General features: G+C 44.0%; 1 protein-coding gene across 1 annotated transcript in view; it reads right to left on the bottom strand.

The window, feature by feature from the left end:
• COL16A1 (collagen type XVI alpha 1 chain) overlaps nucleotides 1-22,617 on the bottom strand; it is a 296,365-nt gene that overhangs the window by 162,011 nt on the left and 111,737 nt on the right. Inside the window, exon 11 of the mRNA XM_068266105.1 lies at nucleotides 7,825-7,851. Within this exon, the coding sequence (XP_068122206.1) occupies nucleotides 7,825-7,851 (27 nt within the window). The remainder of the gene's footprint in view (nucleotides 1-7,824; nucleotides 7,852-22,617) is intronic.

Here is a 22,617-nt window from a genome sequence, read left to right as displayed (position 1 = left end):
TTGGTATACAGAAATGTTGGTACAGAAAAGAGAAGTTGCAGGGCATGCTGGGTTGTCTTTTTTTGCTTCTCTCCTTCCCCTCAGACTTAACTAATGCAGTCTGATTGGCTGAAGCCTCTTTCCCTCCTGTTTTCCCCTCCCACACCTCTGTTCCTCTCTGATTGGCCAAAAATTTCTCAAACAATGCACTTTCTATAGTGAAGGACGGGCAAATCACGCAGAGGAGACTAAGGGCAGATATTACGTCACGACTGGCTTCAAAATAGCCACAGTAAATATGGAAACTGTCTAGAATAGGATTCTCTACTTTTCCTTTATTACATTCACAGGAATCATAACAATACAATCAGTGCAATACATATGTTATGTAAGTAGAGTATTTATCTACTTATATATTTGGTTTTTTTCCTGAGATAGTATGGCTGACAGCTCCTCTTTAAGCATATAAACACAAAAAATATGCTGTAATAAATATTCTGAACAGTTGTGTACAAAGAATCATTCCAAGGTTACAAGATTTTATCAAACTTTGGATGATTGCAACATCAAAAGTTCCTCAGACATCCCTTGAAGGGATTTTCCACTTCAGACCAGAATTTATAGATGTGCACACTTCCTTCTACAATTCTACTAAACAGATGACATGCCTGCGTTAAGCTTTGCTCTTTACATTGTGTTTTGTATGTTAAAAAGAAAAAATAAATTGCTCAGCTCATCTTTATTCTCTTTTGAAAAAAAAAAAAAATCAGTTGCCAGTTTGTGATGGATGTATCCACTAAGTCAGACTGAACCTGATCTGCATACCCATTCTGTTCATGCAGCCAGTATTCATGGAAAAGAGTCATCACAACTACATGATAAATATGTGGTTGGAAGGCCAAACGCTCTGAAACCCCCAAGAAAAACTACCCACTGGTGCAGGATCAGGTGAGCCAAGACATAAGTAACATCAGGTGAAGGAGGATCCGCAAGCACAGTCGGATAGTAAAAGCTGGTATTCTTTATTGAAAAAGCCACAAAGAAATGACACAAAAAAGCCACAGGAAAGACTAACGAGTATCGGGCTCAGGGTTCGCCCTTAATCATAGTCATCACTGACTATGATTAAGGGCGAACCCTGAGCCCGATACGCGTTAGTTTTTCCTGTGGCTTTTTTGTGTCATTTTTATGTGGCTTTTTCAATAAAGAATACCAGCTTTTACTATGATAAGTAGCATTTTTTAATGTAAGTGGCCCCTCACAGCAAGTCTCCTTAAAGTAAACCTGAACCTGGGGGGGGGGGGGGGGGGAGGGAGAGTATATTTTTACTCACCAGGTAATTCTTTCAGCCTCCCCCCCCATTGTCTCTGAGGCCCCTCAGTGTACTGCAGGTCCCCTCTTTTGTGCTGTTGTCACCCCAATTAAAGTCTCTGACACAGATGGGTCGCACAATACAGCACATGCGATATCCCAGCTGCGTGCCTCTTCGATCTCGGGAGCATTCTGTGCATGTGCCATTACAAGTATTTGCAAACCATGCAAGTGCAGAATGCTCCCAGCTACGGAAGCGAAATCGGGGAGGCGCACGATCGGGACAGAGCATGCATCATAGTGAGTGAACCAGCTGGGTCAGAGACTTGAATTGGAGAGACAGCAGCCCAACAGAGGGGATCCAAGGACCCTGAGGGACCTCACAGACTACGGGCAAATGGATGAAACTCTAGATAAGTGAAAATTAACTTGTTTTCATGTTTTAGGTATGCGTTAAATCTCCATGTACACTATGTTTCTTTTTGTCTTTTTGTCCATTAGTCTGTCCGTTTTTAGTTTTCCCTAATGAAAGTGCATCCAGTGCTTTTCATTGCGACAGTTCTCACTACATGCAATCTGAGTGGGAGAAACAAAAACATGCTTGAGCTATCAGCAATAGAACCAATCAGTATGAAGCAGACATTTGACACTAATACACATGCTAGATGGTTTTTGGGTTGAGGGGCTGGTGGAGGCCATCTCCATCTGATCCTTTTCAATGTGTCAACAAGATTATCTGAGCCGAATGCAATTTTTCTCTTTCTTACCCCTCCGACTGGAAGCTGGTCCGTCATGTGCAGCACCATTGTCCCTCCTACCCCCTCCTACACTCTCCACAGCAACAAAGGACATTGTGCATCTGCACAACATTGGGCCCCCAATCGTCACCCATGGAGCTCACAAAAGTTTTTTAAAAATGTCTTTCTGGACAAAGTTTTACACTTCAAGGGTGCTAAATTAAAGGGAATACCTTTGTTGATAAATCCCTTCAGTCTAGCTCTAGAAGTTACTAAGACTAATACCAAGCACTTTAAAAACTGCATGCCTTGAAGGTTAAGTCACTCCAGTACTGTTGTCCATAAAGATATTTGGTGATAATTGTGAATGATTCTAGGCATTATAGGAATTATACTGCCTAGCTATGTCCAGTGGCCAGTTCTGTTGTATGGAGAGGGGGCGATGGACCCTGAGTGGCTGCCAAATGCCTGACAAAAGTGCTCATTTGTCATTTCTTGTCTGGTAACCAGGCAGAGCAGATTGCTAAATGATCTTGTGTGACACTTGCATTGATGCTCAATTTTGAATGTAAGTAATAATGAGCAGTCACCACAACTGAGGTACAGAAATCCCCAACCCTTACACCATGATTTTAACACAGTCAGTTTGGTAGGAATTATCCATATGACTGCCTCTCAGTCAATAAATGAATACTCTATATACAGCATAATTAACAAGATATCCTGCTTTGTGCATATTTTTACTAATTGGGAAGAGGAAATACCTGGGCTGTCTGCCCTAAACGACAGAGTAAAAAATTCCAGGGTGGAAAAATAAATGAAATTTGTGCTTACAGCAATTTTGGGGAATGTAGCTGCTAATTGAAATGGAATGGTCATTTTTACATTACAAAACAAATTGAGCAGTACATGCTTGACAATTTTAGAAATAATAGAATTGCACGTCAAAGTAAATCTTCCATGAGAGAAAGGGGTTGGCTGGCACTCGTTATTTTCTTTTTGAAAATACTAATCTCACTATAATGCTAATCCTCACCTTACAATACCTTCTGATTTATAAATACAAAACATGGACATGGTTTGGGGAAGAGCTAAGGTCTCAAAAACAAAACTTCTTCCATCTCAGGCAAGGTCACATTTGGCAAGTTTGCATTAATGTTCTTGGGCTGTCATTTCACATTTCGGTAAAACTTGCAAATCAATAGTCTTGTTCACATCTAACACCCATTTTTGCACAAGGGTAAAAAAGACAGCATGTTTTCAATTCTCTATTTTTTACATTAGTTATTGGGGAAAATAGGAATGTTTTTAAATTGAAAGCATGTGATGTCCAGAAAAAGGCGCATGAAAATATGTGTGTTTTTCTGCGTAGACAAGTATATACTTATAGGATGGAAGCTGTTGCTGCCACACTATGGCCTCAATTCACTAAGCCTTATCAAACACTTTATCAAACGTTTGATAATTTACCTCATGGGTAAAATCGAATTTTGAATTCACTAAGGTGTTATAGATATATCGAATGTTTTACTGCTAAAATGTTTAATAAATCCATAACACCTTAGTGAATTAAAAATTAGATTTTACCCATGAGGTAAATTATCAAATGTTTGATAAAGTGTTTGATAAAGCTTAGTGAATTGAGGCCATGTGTTTCATTAAATGACGGCGCCCGATTTGTCCAGAACCTGCATGCACCCGATTCGCCTGATACCCTAACCTCCCGCCTAACAACACCTAACACTAACCTCCTCTCCTACCAACACCTAACAATAACCTCCCCCCTACATACACCTAGCATCACTACTATCATTACCATTAATGTGATCAATAATTACGGTTACAGCCTGCTTCTATGATAATCTGTAACTGGTAAATTAACTTTGAAAGTATACAGTAGCTGCACGCAAATTTACACATGCTATTGTTATCTGCTTTGTATAGTTAGACCACCTTGGGCTGATGTCCCACACATCGCTACAAATCATTTTAGAACCTTTCTTCCTAGTAATTTAGTACACTTTTAACCAAGAATACCAGATGAAACCCTATTAGAAATCTTTGCTAATGCATTGGCTTAGTGCTGTCAAATTTGTAAACCTAAGTATTAAGAATATGTTTGTTCACTTGCTGATTTAAGACAGTGAAATGTAAGAAGGTATCTTACCAGATGTTTATGGACATCTGACCTGGATAGCAACGTGGCTGTTCCCAGGCTTATCTCTTTGTTGTGACTGCCTGAAGCACACCGCGGCCTCCTCTAAATTCAGAGTAATTTCACGTTCCCTATGAAAGCGTTGATTGATATTTTGTCCAGCCTAGGATGTATCTATGTGACACTTCAAGTCAAACTACCACCCTAATAACTCTCACCCACACTGTTTCCTTTTCTTCTCATTCCCTCTACTCACTGCTTTCTCCTCCTTCTGCCTGCACATAGAGAAATTACTGACGCTATTTCGCAAGAGCAATTGGCAGAGTTCTGTACAGAAAATGATAAAAAACAAACAACAACCCAGAGCAATCATACAGTATTTCATGGAACACAGCAATCTCGGCCTTGGATTAAAAATTGGAAGAAAATATCACATCTTTTTTTTCATCCTTAGAAAGCTCTTTCTAGGTTTGATATACAAATAAAACCTTTAACAAAAGTTTTTTTTTTAATATAAATTTTATATAAAGCCTTTAATAAAACCAGTGTTTATATTACAATAATGTCCATCCTCTATATTATTGACTTTTTTTATTTTTATTTTCAAACGCTAATACAGGAAAATAAGTGGTTTCCTACCCACTGAAACAGCTGTAGTTGCCCCAGCTCGAACCGCAATTATAAATGCGCTGATGCATTGCCCACCTGCTACATCCTGGCGCCACAGCTATATTACTGATATCAGGCACCTTGTGGCCATATTACCCACCCTGGAGCCGCCATAGACAGTAATTACACTATGGGCTACAGTGACGCCCAAATTAACAGGCAATGACATGTGCCCATTTAAACTGTTTTGGTCAGTAAAGCGCTGGTGAAAAGGCTGGTTCTGCAGAAATACAAAATGCAGGTAGAATGACACCCGCTCTTTTCTGCTACATTATATAGAGGCGGCTTTCTGGTTACATTACATGTGTGATCTTTCTATTGTGTAGAAAGCTGGAAGGTGCTATAAAAGTTCTGGGTCTCTGCTACCCCAATTACACAATTTACATTTTTTACATCAGGCAAACCATATAGCTGCAGATCCTCTGCACAACTGGTAACTTTCCCTGCAATGTAAGGAGTTTCTGTAATATGAGATCCCACCAAAAGCAAGTTTCTCCTGCATTTACTTGAATGCTGCCAATTACAGGAAGGGGAGGGTCTGTATTGAGTGGGCATCATTGTAAAATGCAGAAGACACAGGAGTGTGTTTCTGATCCCTGCAATCATCCAGCCCCAGAAACAACAGAAGAAACATCCAAGCTCCCGGCAGAAGCAAGTTCTTCTTGCACTAACCTGAATGCTGCCCCAGCAGTCAGACCCTCAGCTCCCAGCATCCATCTGGGACTTGGCATCAGTGGGCAGAGAAAGAGAAGTGAGCGGCTCCATTAGCACATGGGAAGTCGCTTCCTTAAAATGCAGAAGCCGCTCACTGATACCAGGTGGATGTTGGGAGCTGTGGGTCTGTCAGGACAGCATTTAAGTTAGTGCAGCCAGGATGAAATAGCTTCTGCTGGGAGCTCATATGTTACTTCTGTAGTCTCTGAGGCTGGATGACTGCAGGGATCAGCAACACACTGCCGCGTGTTCTGCATTTTACAGTGCTGCCGGGTGGCCACGCTGATCTTGAGGTCTGTCGGGTGAAGTGAGGGAGCAAGGAAAGTCTTCAGCCCACTGAATACAGGACCCCCTGTACTCACTAGGCCCCTGGCAAGTGCCTTTAATGCCTTGCTATTAATCTGACCCTGGTCATGTGCCCATCTGTAGGGTTACGGAGATAATGATATTTGAAAATATTTCAGCCAGTGTTGCTGACAACATGAAATTATTTCCACACGATCCGCATCATCAATAGTCTATCTTTATTTTCAATCCATTAACCACCCTGGCGTTCTATTACCTGCGCCAGGGTGGCGGCACAGCAGTTTTTGTTAAAACATTTTTTTAAAATCATGTAGGTAGCCTAGAGCTAGCTACATGATGCCCCCCTCCGTGCGGCGTCCAGCTTGTACATTCGATCGCTGCCGGCGCGTTACCACGTAAGGAAGTCCCGTACTGAACGGGATTTCCTTAAGGGCTTCCCCCGTCGCCATGACGAGCTGAGCTCGTCCATACCGCTAAGGAGGTACATGATAAAAGAATCTGTGGGTAAGTACAAGGTGACGCACTGGCGTTTCGGACTGCTTGGTCCTCTCTCAACCCATCACAGACCCACACTGAACATCACATGCTAAACCACAACTAAATAGAAAACAAGTGGGCCACATAGAGAACTATGCTATTACCATAAATGCATATGCATGAAGCACCATCCACCAATCACAGGAGGCCAAGGAAGCAACAGTGGCAAAAGGCATAAGTAACAACTTAATTTGTATGAAAAATATTAGCAAGACACCCACGCTATATCAGAGAACACTCACCAGTGCTGTCCCTGTGAAGCAACACCGGGAAACCTGCAAAAACGGCTCATCGTGTCCTCAATACAGTATTGTCCAATCAAAATCCTTGCTGGGTGTCTCCAGCCAATTGGTGAAGACAAGTACATCTGTTATTTTGCATCTCCATTTAATACACCTTGGGCCATATGCAATTCACTTTTCCACCTGAGTTTTTTCCTAGGTGAAATTTTCAAACTTGTCAATAAAATGCCTTTTAACCACTTAATGACTGCTCCACGGTGTGAGCAGAGCAGCAGCCCCAGGACCACTCCAATTGGCGTGAAGTGCTAAGAGAATGCGGGGTGAGCCCTTAAAGCTGCAGTGGCCTATTTAGTAAACAATGGCCTGGTCACTCGCGGGGTTTAAAGCGAACCTTAAGCCAAAATTGATTTTAAATATAAAAGTATTACCTTATTCCTGTTTGTGTGCTCTTCAATTTCACCTATATTGCGCCGCTGTGGAGCGGCTTAAGTGCCTCTTTAAGACTGTGGTCCTCAAGAGGTTAAACCACTAGCAAGCAAACAAATACTCAAAATAATTTTGATACTACTTTGTTTTCACATACTATTTGGTACTATATCCATTGCAAAGTGCTAAATAGGCCCTTAGCCCTTATTCAATTCCCCTATATTCTTAGATTTCTCCTGGGAGATATTTTTTCTTTCTCTGTTTAAAATAACTTTTTAGCACTCTGCAATTGAAAAAGTACCAAAAAGTAGGTGAAAAATTACTGTTAAAATTGTTCTGAGTATTTTCTAGCTTGTTGGTGGTTTTAAAGGGCATTTTATTGACAAGGTGTGAAAATATCACCTAGGAGACAAAGTGAAATGAATAAGGTCCCTAATATGTTTAAACACCCCTGCATGGGTAAGATGATAGCTTTGTAACTACTTAGTTAGCTTTTCATTTCTTTCAACAACATATTTAAAGCTAAAACCGGTTGAAAATGTGTCTGTGTCCAATAAAGATATATTTTTTTTGCAGAGAAAAGAAAGTGATATTATTTAATCATGAGTGTGAAAACTAGTTAAAAATCTTTGGCTTATGATGAGAAAGAAGACAAATAGGTTGTTAAATTAAAGTTTTCTGAAGGTTGCATTAACATCAGCTATGATAATACATTAAGTATGAATTGTCTTATAAAACAAATATTTACCCGGGGGCCTGGTGGTCCTGCTGAGACCTGTAAAGAAAACAAAAATTAGAATGAAGCCGAAAGCTATGCAATTTGCATAAATACACAAAATAAATGTGCATTAAATAATCCTACTGAGACATTGTACATAAAATTAAAGTTAGAGTCCTAGTAGATTTATAGTTCTTGTACGCAATTGCAAATGGCTGTATACAAGCCACAATATTAATGTTATTTTTCTAAATTACAAGCAAGCTGTAGCATACGTCGTGCATATTTACTAAGCCACCTACAATGAATGGAGTGTTCAAATGCTGTTCTACTCAGGCTTACTGTGGTCTAAAACAGATTACTATTACTGATTGCTCATTTGGATATGACGGCACAGGCATAATAAAGAAACAAAAGGAAAAACAGGCACACATGACTTAATATTTCCTAACCTGCTTTAACATTTTTGCTAAATTCTTTCAAAACCTATCTCCTTTATTTACCCCAATGTAATGGACAGATTGGGTTGTTTTTCCGTCCATCTGCATCTTGATTGGAAGGGATGATAGGTAAAAAATGCATCTTTCTTCAACTTAAGTTTTAAAGAGAGGTACAGCAGGGGGCAGTGGGAGTATTGTTTTGCATTTTATCAACATTATCACATTAGCAGAGGTGGATTGGGGGACTTAACAAAGGGGAGGGGCTCAGTCAAACAGTACATATTCATATTAACCCTTTGCATACTAAATTGTTACGATTCATGTTGTGTCATCTCCTGCCTGCTGGTGGTGGTATTGAGTTGGACTGCCTTGGACTTCCACTATACACCAGCAGGTGGCTTTTCATTTCATACAAAGACCCGCAGTTCTGTGTCTTGCCTGCAGAATCCTCCAAGGAGACTTATGTCAATCACCTCCAGCTGCTTCCTGTTTCATTGACTATATAAGAACTGCCCCTTCCTCCAAGTCATTGCCAGAACTTCGTTTGTCATAGGTCTGAGTCTCTGGATACCTCTGATTACCTGTTACCTGATTCCGTTGTTTCCTGTCCCCTGTACCTTGTTCCTTGATCTGATTACCTGTTGCTGAACCTTTGCTTGTCCTGACTCTGCTTCTGTGTATTCCACTGTACCTCATATGTATCTGATAACCTGTTGCTGACCCTGCTCTCCTGCTGACTCTGATATTCTGCCTGATTCCTTTTTTGTACTGCGATTTTGTATATATTTTTTGTATATATTTAGATAGTTAGATAGTCAGGGACAGGAGTTATATATTTTCCATTGCTTTCCCGGGTTATTGTATATACAGTGGGTTGCAAAAGTATTCGGCCCCCTTGAAGTTTTCCACATTTTGTCATATTACTGCCACAAACATGAATCAATTTTATTGGAATTCCACATGAAAGACCAACACAAAGTGGTGTACACATGAGAAGTGAAACGAAAATCATACATGATTCCAAACATTTTTTTACAAATAAATAACTGGAAAGTGGTGTGTGCATAATTATTCGGCCCCCTTTGATCCTATAGACATTGCCTGATGAGTGCTAATGACTAAATAGAGTGCACCTGTGTGTAATCTAATGTCAGTACAAATACAGCTGCTCTGTGAGGGCCTCAGAGGTTGTCTAAGATAATATTGGTAGCAACAACACCGTGAAGTCCAAAGAACACACAAGACAGGTCAGTGATCAAGTTATTGAGAAATTTAAAGCAGGCTTAGGCTACAAAAAGATTTCAAAAGCCTTGAACATCCCACGGAGCACTGTTCAAGCGATCATTCAGAAATGGAAGGAGTATGGCACAACTGTAAACCTACTACCTAACACTTAGCTTACAAGGCCATCCACCTAAACTCACAGGCTGAACAAGGAGAGCGCTGATCAGAAATGCAGTCAAGAGGCCCATGGTGACTCTGGATGAGCTGCAGAGATCTACAGCTCAGGTGGGAGACTCTGTCCATAGGACAACTATTAGTCATGCACTGTACAAAGTTGGCCTTTATGGAAGAGTGGCAAGAAGAAAGGCATTGTTAACAGAAAGCATAAGAAGTCCCGTTTGCAGTTTGCCACAAGCCATGTGGGGGACACAGCAACCACGTGGAGGAAGGTGCTCTGGTCAGATGAGACCAAAATGGAACTCTTTGGCCAAAATGCAAAACGCTATGTGTGGCGGAAAACTAACACTGTACATCACTCTGAACTCACCATCCCCACTGTCAAATATGGTGGTGGCAGCATCATGCTCTGGGGGTGCTTCTCTTCAGCAGGGACAGGGAAGCTGGTCAGAGTTGATGGGAAGATGGATGGAGCCAAATACAGGTCAATCTTGGAAGAAAACCTCTTTGAGTCTGCAAAAGACTTGAGACTTGGGCGGAGGTTCACCTTCCAGCAGGACAATGACCCTAAACCTAAAGCCAGGGCAACAATGGAATGGTTTAAAACAAAAAATATCCATGTGTTAGAATGGCCCAGTCAAAGTCCAGATCTAAATTCAATTGAGAATCTGTGGCAAGATCTGAAAACTGCTGTTCACAAACGCTGTCCATCTAATCTGACTGAGCTGAAGCTGTTTTGCAAAGAAGAATGGGCAAGCATTTCAGTCTCTAGATGTGCAAAGCTGGTAGAGACATACCCTAAAACACTGGCAGCTATAATTGCAGCAAATGGTGGTTCTACAAAGTATTGACCCAGGGGGCCGAACAATTACGCACACCCCACTTTGCAGTTATTTATTTGTAAAAAATGTTTGGAATGATGTATGATTTTCGATCCACTTCTCACATGTACACCACTTTGTATTGGTCTTTCACATGGAATTCCAACAAAATTGATGTTTGTGGCAGTAATGTGACAATATTCTGCTATTAAAGTATAAAGAAGAATCGAAAAATATTGGTAGTAAATATTTTACTATAGCTAAACTTAACCCTGCTCTCTCACAGGAACCCCCACCACCACCCAACCATAAGCCCCCTTCCCCCACACAGACACCCTTCCTGACAACTAACCCTAACCCCCCCCCCCCCCCCCCCTCCATAAAAGAGTGCCTGAGAGTTTGGATGCTCAGGAAAGCCAATAGTAAAATATTGGTAAATTTACCAATATTCTACTATTAAAGTGTAAAGAAGAGTAAGAAAACATTGGTATTAAATACTGATATTTTTCTATAACTAAACCAGCAGAACCCTACCCCCGCCACATAACACCCCCATCCCTGCACAGACACCCTTCCTGAAGCCTAACCCTAACCTCCCCGTATCAAATCTTTCAAACAGGATTTTTTAGCTGCAGAAGCCACCTTTCACAAAAAGGTACCCTTTGAACACTTATCACCAAAAGGTATACAAGACAACACTCAAGTGATGCAGGAGATATCACCATCCAACTTTTCCAAGATGATCCGGCACTGCTCTTTTACACAAAAGTCTTTTACACAAATGTGAGCTGTGAGCTCACATTTGCTTATGTGGCTGTGTGGCGTGAACAAGAACTATGGTGGTCTGAAACGGTGGACCATAGCCACTATACAGCTTTTTACTGTATGTTTTTTACAGTTCCAATAAAGTAAACTTTTGGATAAGAGTGGTGCCGGTTCATCTTGGAAAAGCCCTTTGAACACTTAGCTTACTAAGATATCAGTTACTATATAGATATGTGCAAGTGGTCATCGGGGACTTCCTGTAGTATCCCTGTATGCCCTAGGATTGTTTTGGGTACAGAGCTCAGTCCACCCCTTACACCGCTGAGTCCCCTGTTGGCCAGTGCAGGATTAGCCACAAAGCAAACCAAAGGCCTAGTAGCAGATATTGGCCTGTCAGCTGCATTGTCACATATCCAGGTGTACCTGCCTCAGTTGGACTGACTGCTGGCTATGTTTTTTCTCATTCTATGTTTCTCCCCACTTTCACAGTGCGGTTGGTTTACTAAAATATTGTAAAATTGCTGTATGCCCATAGCACACACCAATTTACCAGTGTTTATTCAAGCCTAGTTATTTGCACAACACATACATTGCTTCTACGAAGAACACTATGCAATTTGTGTGAGGCATGTTATAATAGCAAGAGGCGCGTTATGTATATGAACATTGCATTGCTTGCACAGACACTGTTCCTGATGCCTAACTGCCCCTTTCTCCCCTGCACAAACACCCTACCTGATGTCTAACCTTAACCACCCCCAACACGGCTAACATTAACCACCCCTCCATGCCTAAACGTAACCGCCCCCCCCCCACATCTAACCTTAAATGCCCATCTCCCCAGTCGCCAACTAACATTTTTAAAATATAATTTTGCGGGCACCGCCATGGGCACCAATTGAAATAGCGGCACTGAGGGGTAATTTGGGTGCCCACGGCACCTTCTATTTATTGGGCAACGCCAGAGCTGGTTCTACACTTTTTGCTGCCTGAGGCAAACTTGTAAGGATGCGCCCCTTCTCCTCCCCCCCCCCCCCCGAATTGGAATGATCACACAGCACCCGACAATTATATACATGTTATAGCTGTGGTGAGCCCCCCAAAAAACACCCTCAGTATAGGTAGGAAGGTAGCCAGGTATAGATGCCCCCATTATTGGTAGCTAGATACAGTTGCCACAGTATAGGTTAGCCAGGTAAAGTTTCCCCCATGTAACGATTGTGGAATTCTCTCCGTGATCAGCGCACAAGACGTGCGCTGACACTGCGGAAATCCTCCACAAGCGTATAATTTGAGGAAACCCAGCAAAAGATGCAATGCACCTGTAGAGGGAAATTTCTGTCGACAGGTGGAGCTGTGGAGTGCAGAGTAACAGCTCCTCTGCCCTGCCACAGACGCCAGACAGGAATTGTACGAAGGGAAGAAACGCAGGGCAAGATAGCCCTGAAAGAGAGAGATCAAAGCGATAGAGGGTATGTGTGTCCACCAAACTAGTCGCCACTCTGCGACGATGAACACACAACCATGAAGATAAAGTGAGAAGGCAATCGCCAGAGATGGTGATTGCTAACAGCGACACAAGACCGAATAAGCACAGATGAGGAATGTATGTATGTCCACCAATCTAGCCGCCAACCTGCGACGGTGGACACACAACAGAAGAAACCAAGTGAGAACGCAATCGCAAGAGAAGCGATTGCGGAAGAGAATGAGCACAGGGACAGAATGTATGTATGTGCCCCAATCTAGTCGCCAACCCGCGACGGTGCACATACAACAACAGATATGAAGTAGGAACGCAATCGCGAGAGAGGCAATTGCCAGAGGTGACACAAGGCTACAGCAAGGCAGAGCTCGAGAGTAGCAAAGGCACAGCAAATCATACAATGAGAAGATAAGGAAAATAACAAACGCCAACTAAACGCGAACACCGCACTCATTCGCAACAGTGCACGCGTTTATGCGCGGTCTCCGCGTGTTAAGCACAACAGAGACAAGCACGCCTAAATAACCACCGACAGATAAACATGAAACAGAGGACGCGAGCGCTTGCTTAACGGTTACCTCACCGAGCCTCCAGCAAGCATTCGTAGCAGACAAGACAGATACATGAAAACAGGAATAAGTGAGAGATAGGATCCACAGCACTAGCGCAAGAGGCTAGTGCGATCCAGGAAGACAGAACAGAAGGATCCACAGCACTAGCGCAAGGCAAGTGCGATCCAGGCAAGACAGATCAGAAGGATCCACAGCACTAGCGCAAGGCGAGTGCGATCCAAGCTAGACAGGCAGATGAGATAGCTGGTAGCAACCGCTGCTCCAGCTACACTCCAAGAACAAAGATCAGAACGATCTCCTGTCGACCACCACTGGGACAGGACAATCGCAACAGACAAACAAAACAGATATGCAATCCTAACTGCACTAGGGAACCTGCCTAGTGCAGTCCCAGAAATTACTCTAAGCTAATCTTCAAACAATGAGCAAGGCTGACACTCGAGGGGTGTTTCACAGGACTAACCCTTATGACCAGCCCAGGTCTGTGATATCACATGGTATATATAGAGCAAGCCTACAAAGGATGTGGCTAGGCAATCTGCATGACAAACATATGCAAATTCCTCAGCAGCAAGCTGCAGAACTGACAAAAGGTCTCTCTTCCAGAGACCTGCAGAATGCAGACCTGAACAGTGGTCAAAAAACTGCCTGCCTGCGCAGGCAGCCGTGCGGATCCTCACAGTACCCCCCCCCCTCTAGGGTCGGATTCCAGACGAGCCTCTAACCTGATAATTGCAAAAGACTCTAACTGAAGACTCATGAAGGTCAGGACAGCCCGACAAGGCCCAATTCCAGAGTCAGCCCACCCGAAACCGACCTCATCGGAAGGAGAAGCCACCGAAACATGCCCATCAGTACCACAAGTCTCAGTGTAACACCCATCAGGACTGTGAATGCCAGAAAAGAAGCCATCGACACCCACCGAGCCATGCCCACCACCTTCCAGGGACCGTCCAAAAACACCAAACCTGCCACAATACCCATTCGAAGTGTCCCTTTCCACAAAGCACCCACTGCTGATCTCATCCAAGGTACCAGGAAATATTTCTCCCAGGATCTCCCAGAACACTTTGAAGCTCCGCAGAGATCCCAGGAGTGCAGAACGATCACCAGGCTCACACGGAGAACTATCAAGAACCCCTATGGAACCAATGACAATTCCAGATTCAGAATTACCAGGACAAGCATCAAGACCAGGTCCTTCTGGGACCACCTCTGGGCATGCAGGCAGGCAGGCAACATCAGAACAGGTTTCCACCGAGGAAGCATCTGAGCAGGCTGGCAACCGAGACACACTTGGGCTTTCTGGGTCACAGAACACATCGGGGTACACTAGCCCAAGGGGAACCTCAGGACACGTCGAGGAACTGCCAACCTCAGAGTCCATTACAAAAAGACCAAAACCAGAACCGGGCAGAGAATCATTACGAGCAGTGGTCTCAAGCACTGGACTTTCAAAAGAAGGATTGGACTCAAACCTAGAAATCTCTGTGACAATAATATCATCATTGACTACATATGAGTGAAGCTCCACCAGAGCTGCAAAGGTAGTCAGCACAACAGCAGTGCCTACTGAAGTGGGCAACACCTCAGAAGGACTTGGGGGGCAGGAGACATCTCCTACAAGTTCTGCACCCTTTGGGAGGAACTCGGAGGTCTCCAGGACATCAGACAAGACCTCAGGAAGATTATTTTCCAAGTTTTCTAAGAAGGATTCTGAACTATCCATGTTACAGGGCAAAACTGGAACTTTATTTTGTGGACAGGGCAGATGTCCCAGGGAAGGTTCCACCATAAACTGAGACTGAATTTCATCATCATGAGCGGAATGTACAGGAATATTTACTGGAACACACACTGACTCCCTAACTTTAATCTCACTGCACCCAGAATTCTGCGTAGCAGTCAAACTAGCTTGCAACTCCAAAACTGCAAAAAAACAGGTGAGTATAGTAGCAATACCTAGACGAGCCTCTAGGGACACTGCAGGAGACTCTAAACAAGGCCATATTAACTCATCCAGAGTACAGGGTGCAGAATCAGCATTTTCTTCAGAACAAGAAAGGGACTCACAAATGTCAGTGCGAGTGGAGATCATGTTTTCATTCATGGTACAGGGCAGATTCAGAGAAAGCTTCTCTGGGCAAAGCAAAGAAGCTTCAGCATCAGATTCGCAAAACCGAAGCGCTGTCTCACTCTTAGATTTGGCTAACAATGTCAAATCCGAGGAGTCAGAACGCAAAACTTGCGAATCAAAAATCGCTTTAGGTTGTGAAACTGACGCTTCCATAGCGCAAACCTCCGCGATCTGCGGGGCAGACTGTAAGGCGTTCAGGACAGAAACACTGGAGCAACTGTCACCAGGCAACGGGCCCTTACAGGTGTGAACAGGGTGAAACAAAGACACATTTGCAGTAGAAATAGCGACAACATTAGGAAAAACTTTATTAGACATATTAATTTTACTTTTGATGCTGCATAATTTAGGAATTTTCCCCATAGCAGGATCACAGATGGAAGATCTTAAAGAGGCACTTAAGCCAAACTTTTTTTTAAAAAATGACAGTTTGCTAAATAGATGAGGCAGATAAAAGACTTACTGCATTTTTTTTTCCTTCTGTAGTCCTCCGTGTCCCACTAATCCTCCCTGACAGCAAGCCCTGTCGGCGCCTGACGGCGAATGACCCAGGAATGTAAATAGATAACTCTTCCCTTCACTCGCTGGGTCCTGCTGCCGCCGGCGCCGCAGCCTCTACTGCGCTGTGCTAGTGCCATAACTTCAGAAACGTGCACGCGATTAGCATACAATACAAGCGTGCACTGCACAGCTTTATAAATATCTTGTACAGCAGAGCAGTCCTTATTTACAACTGTGCCGGACACTAAACTAAGTGTAAGCGCATGCTCCAGCAATTCCTCGGGAGCAGCGCTTAGATGTCTCTACACTCGTGCACTGAAAGAGACAACTCAGTGCACGAGCCAGCGTAACTAGGAGACCAGAGACGCAGGAAGCGAAGAAGCGCTGGCTGACCCGTAAATAGTTCAGGCCAGCAGCGCCATTTTGAATAAATTAAAAATATTACTTCTGTCGGTAACAACAGAACTGAAGGCTCCGCAGCAGCGCAAAATGGGCTAAATTGCAGCAATAGAGGAAAGGAGTAAGGTAATACCCTTACATTAAAAAACTATCCTGGCTTAAGGTTCACTTTAAAGATCTGTCTCTAAATGACAAGGGGACCCACACATCTTTGAGAAAACTGGCACATTCATGCCGATCACAATCTGCAGGAACATCCGAGAAACAGGCATCAGATCGCACCGATTCAAACTGCACGCAGTCAGGAGAGAATCCTCCAGGATTCGCACAGGAATCAACCACAGTGGCACACCCACTCATTTCAGATCGCACAATGTCAAGACTCACATGCTTTACCCCAGAAAGGCAGGAACAATCATCCGACAACGATGTCTCTTTATTGGAATCAATTGATTGGTGTGTGTGCAACTCATCCAAAATCGTCTACCATAAATAAATCACCAGATCCACATCACCATCGTCACATTGTCACATTCATCGGAATCAATCAAAAGGTACATAGAATCGAGACAATCATTCAAGACATCTTCGCTTTTTGGGATGTAAAAATCGCAAAAGGCTTTCCAATCAAAATCAAATTCCTTCATCAAGGCCCCAATGTCCCATGAGGCAAATGGAGGTTCAAACAAGCCAGTATCCAGATAATCTCCATATGGGTGGAGTTCAGGAACAAGAACAGATTTTTTAACTGCTTTAATATAGTGTGCGATCCTACCTATAATAGGATCCACATAAGCTTTGGATTGAGGCAAAAAAACCCGGAGACTGAGCAACATCATTGTAAACCTCATTATCATACTGAATGGTTTTGCACATTTCAGACTTGACAGAAATAACCTCTTTATTTGTGGTTGCTATGGGCAACAAATCTTTTGGCTGACAAGCCAAATCAGCAGATTGGCCTGCAAGTACCAACTCATTAACATCTGATAATGACAGAGAAATGTTGCATAAGCTAATCTGATCAGCATTTTGCACAGCAGGAAAAAACTCATCTCTAGTTTCAGAGTCCAGTATCTTAAACCTCTTAAAGATACAGGATCCATATTTGACCAAATCGTACAAATCGGAAATTCCCTCTACACTGGGAATTTCTGTTTGGCTGGTCATACTGTAACGATTGTGGAATTCTCTCCGTGATCAGCGCACAAGACGTGCGCTGACACTGCGGAAATCCTCCACAAGCGTATAATTTGAGGAAACCCAGCAAAAGGTGCAATGCACCTGTAGAGAGAAATTCCTGTCGACAGGTGGAGCTGTGGAGTGCAGAGGAACAGCTCCTCTGCCCTGCCACAGATGCCAGACAGGAATTGTACGAAGGGAAGAAACGCAGGGCAAGATAGCCCTGAAAGAGAGAGATCAAAGCGATAGAGGGTATGTGTGTCCACCAAATTAGTCGCCACCCTGCGACGATGAACACACAACCATGAAGATAAAGTGAGAAGGCAATCGCCAGAGATGGCGATTGCTAACAGCGACACAAGACTGAATAAGCACAGATGAGGAATGTATGTATGTCCACCAATCTAGCCGCCAACCTGCGACGGTGGACACACAACAGAAGAAACCAAGTGAGAACGCAATCGCAAGAGAAGCGATTGCGGAAGAGAATGAGCACAGGGACAGAATGTATGTATGTACCCCAATCTAGTCGCCAACCCGCGATGGTGCACATACAACAGCAGATATGAAGTAGGAACGCAATCGCGAGAGAGGCAATTGCCAGAGGTGACACAAGGCTACAGCAAGGCAGAGCTCGAGAGTAGCAAAGGCACAGCAAATCATACAATGAGAAGATAAGGAAAATAACAAACGCTAACTTAACGCGAACACCGCACTCATTCACAACAGTGCACGCGTTTATGCGCGGTCTCCGCGTGTTAAGCACAACAGAGACAAGCATGCCTAAATAACCACCGACAGACAAACATGAAACAGAGGACGCGAGCGCTTGCTTAACGGTTACCTCACCGAGCCTTCAGCAAGCGTTCGTAGCAGACAAGACAGATACACGAAAACAGGAATAAGTGAGAGATAGGATCCACAGCACTAGCGCAAGAGGCTAGTGCGATCCAGGAAGATAGAACAGAAGGATCCACAGCACTAGCGCAAGGCGAGTGCGATCCAGGCAAGACAGATCAGAAGGATCCACAGCACTAGCGCAAGGTGAGTGCGATCCAAGCTAGACAGGCAGATGAGATAGCTGGTAGCAACCGCTGCTCCAGCTACACTCCAAGAACAAAGATCAGAACGATCTCCTGTCGACCACCGCTGGGACAGGACAATCGCAACAGACAAACAAAACAGATATGCAATCCTAACTGCACTAGGGAACCTGCCTAGTGCAGTCCCAGGAATTGCTCTAAGCTAATCTTCAAACAATGAGCAAGGCTGACACTCGAGGGGTGTTTCACAGGACTAACCCTTATGACCAGCCCAGGTCTGTGATATCACATGGTATATATAGAGCAAGCCTACAAAGGATGTGGCTAGGCAATCTGCATGACAAACGTATGCAAATTCCTCAGCAGCAAGCTGCAGAACTGACAAAAGGTCTCTCTTCCAGAGACCTGCAGAATGCAGACCTGAACAGTGGTCAAAAAACTGACTGCCTGCGCAGGCAGCCGAGCGGATCCTCACACCCCAGTATAGGTTGGCCAGGCACTCTCTTCACTTCCTGTTTCTGCCTGGTGCTGCCTCCAGACTTCTGCTGCCTGAGGAATTCACCTCACTTGGCATCATGAGCGGACCAGGCCTGGGCAGCACGGGTGCCCAAATTCCCCCCTAATACCGCTCTTTCAATGGGCGCCTATGGTGGTGCCCAAACTTTTGCTGCTAGCAAGCGCGCAAAATTCCTGCTACCATTCGAATATGCCACCTTCCATCCCCACTTCGGTTCGCAAGTGATTTTGAAGATCCCTAAAGGCGTATTTGACCAGTTGGTCTAATACATGCAACGGGGGTGACAGCAGTGGAATGAGGACACCATGAGAAGACTGGAGAGGCTCGTTAGGCTCCAGAGCCTTCCCGGTAAGTATGTGACTTTTCTCTTCGCTTCAGTTTTACTTTAACCTTCTACAACGGGCGCTCATAGACCTACTAGCCACCGTGTTTTTGCTATCAGTAAAATAAGTCATTGTGCGGATGAAGTTTAGTATGCCAGGAAAACAAAGATTAACAATTTTCCCACCCATATATCCGACACCTTGCAGACCTGTCTACCAGCTTTTTGTTATTTTTGTCTCGCTCCTACGAACCATTTGCTGTTATGTGCTATGTATATCAATCTGTTCATTAAAATTCAGAGGAGTAGAGAATAAGCTGGATTGGTCAAGCTCAGGCTTGAAATGATGCTAATAATATCCAGCAGTGTACAGGAGAAGCTGGCTGATTCTGACAGTCTAAGGTATTCTTGTTATTATAACAACTTTGCTATTTCTGCAGAGGAGTTGTCTGGATACAGCACGCCTTTCTCCTGCAGGCGTAATAACCAAGTAATGACCCCAGTTCTAATGGAAAAGCAGTGTATGTTCCTCCTTCCTGTAATGCACTAGTGTATGAGGGATACATATATCAGATTTACTATGCAGGCAAACACCTGCATAGCTGATTTTGTTGTAACATTTTTTCCATGTTAAATCATCATTGTACGCATTCATGCATGTAAACCATGTAAGTTATGCTGTGAGTTAATTCAAAAGCATATAGTACTGTTATTGTGTCGGTTTACTGTAAGAGCTGGTTCAGATGCCCGCAGCAGCCCGGCATCTCAGTCAAATGCTTATCTGCTGCTGAGCAGAAAAGTATTTGGCAATCTTAGGGAGCATTCAGCAAATGCATCGCATTTGGACCCCCGCAGGGGGACATGAAAGTGCTGCAGATAGCCAATCCTGGATGCTGCAGGTAGCATCCAGGACAAAACAAGACATAGGGTAACGATGGGATAGAGCATGGCATTTGCGCAAATGATGCTAACCATTTAACTGGACAGCACTATAATGACAAGCACTGCAGCCGTCGTTTAACACCGTTTAGACATCCTCGTGAACTGGCACTAAGAAGCAATGCCAATTAATGCAGAGTGTATGAAAGTATTGTGTAGCCACTGCAGTGTCAGACTTCAAGGTAGAAAAGCTGAGGATTTCCACCTGCTGGCCAAACAGCAGAAACCATGTGTAATCACTCCCAATCAGGGCCGGATTTACTGTAAGGCACTGTAGGCACGTGTCTACAAGCGGCGTAAATGGGAAAGGCAGCCCTCCCTTCTCAAATCCATCTCCCCCCGTGAGTCAATCACATTAAGCGTCGCTGCTGCGCTCCACTCCCTTCCTACGTGTGTCCCTGCGCTGTGAGTGCGCTTCCTCTGATGTATATGTACGCAGGTGGAGGCAGTGGCAGTGGCTCTCCTATTCATCACACCAGCGGCATCTCTGGTACCGTGTCTTTAAGGGTCGTAACTTGATGACCTCATCAAGGAAGGGCCTTTACAAAACGGAAGAATGCAGCTGGTGTAACTTATAGCAAAGCTGCTGCCAGCTGGATGGAGGGTGAGTGCTGCTTCCACCTGCACCTGCATACATATACATGTGGGGAGCTAACTCACAGTAGGGGACACAAGTAGGAATGTAGGGGACTCCCTAACTATCAGTCTCTGGCTCCCCGCTTTTCTAAGTTTTCCCTGCTACAAGTTTCCCCCGAGGTTTTCTGCTCCCAGCTGCACCACGTGGTTTAGCAGTAACAGCTTTAATTCTGTCCTCCCCTCTCTGTCTCTGCTGCCTGAGTCTTGTGAAAGGCCACTGAGGCTGATGGTCAGCAAGCCTCACAAAGCATACACCATGCAAGTTCTCATGACGTCTAGTGGGTACAGCGCGGAGAGGAGAGGAAGGGGAAACACTGGTCTGTAATAAATTGCCTGGCTGCTGCGTCCCTAATTCCTATCACCACAGTGTTCACTGTTATGGGCTATATGCTCTGCACAAAAGTAGGTATAGAGAACAGTGATTTGTAGTATCCTGTTCTGGCAGCTTCATGTCCATGCTGGGCCATGGCTGCCTGTGACCTTTGCTAAACTTTTAGCATAGCTGACATCTCAGCCTCATTTGCATCTACACAGGCAGCCTCGCTGTCCACCACCCAGCAGCATGATGTCTGGCTCTGCTTTAGCTATAAGATTCCTCTCCCCTATGTAGAGCATGTATCTGCTCAGCATTCCTAGACACTGCAGCAGTAACAGAAAGAAGCTGCAAATTATCCCTTTACCTCTCCTCTGTAACCCAGGGAAGGCTCACACTGTAGCTTGGTGGGCACAGAGTGGTTGGGAATATTAGGGAGCACAGCAGTACACCTGACACAGGGAAAAAGAGGACTTCAGATGGCTTGTGGTGCACACTTAGGGGGAGAAAAAGCCAGATAACTTATCTTGTTAAGCTGATAAGATCACTATATGATGACCAAGAAGCCACAGTGCAAACACCCTATGGAGATATGGATTGGTTAAAAATTGGTAAAGGTGTGAGGCAAGGTTGTATCCTATCCCCCTTCCTGTTTAATCTTTACGCCAAAGTGATCATGAGAAGATTGGATCTTGAGGAAAAATAAATTGGCATGAAAATTGGTGGATGGAACATCAGTAACCTTCGGTATGCTGATGACACAACTCTTCTCTCAGAAACGGCGGATGGTCTGCAGCATCTGATCAAAGATGAAAGTGCAAAGTTCGGCCTCCACCTAAATATATCAAAAAGACCAAGATCCTGACAACAGTAGATGACAGCAATATCAAGATAGCAGTTGACAATGAAAAGATTGAGTGTGTGCAGGAATTCACCTTCCTCGGCTCTCAGATCGATCTAAAAGGTTATTGTAGTCATGAAATAAAACGTCGGATAACCCTTGGCAGAAACGCGATGGTAAGCATGAACCAAGTATGGAAAAGCAAAGACATTAGCATTACGACCAAATGTAGACTGGTTCATGCCATTGTTTTACACATAACCATGTATGGCTGAGAAAGTTGAACCCTAAGAAAAGCAGATAGAAGAAAAATCGACTCCTTTGAGTTGTGGTGCTGGCGACGGTTGCTTCGCATTCCATGGACAGCAAGAATCACCAACAAAGAAGTATTGGAACGTATAAGACCAGAAATGTCACTGGAAGGCAAGATCACCAGACTCAGACTCACATATTTTGGCCACGTGATGCGATCAAATTCCTTAGAGAAAGACCTAATGCTAGGACTGAT

Source organism: Hyperolius riggenbachi, chromosome 2, assembly GCF_040937935.1.
Source record: "Hyperolius riggenbachi isolate aHypRig1 chromosome 2, aHypRig1.pri, whole genome shotgun sequence".
In the NCBI taxonomy this organism is placed as follows: Eukaryota; Metazoa; Chordata; class Amphibia; order Anura; family Hyperoliidae; genus Hyperolius; species Hyperolius riggenbachi.
The sequence above is the reverse complement of the archived record's forward strand: the minus strand, read 5'-3'. Positions and strand labels throughout refer to the sequence as shown.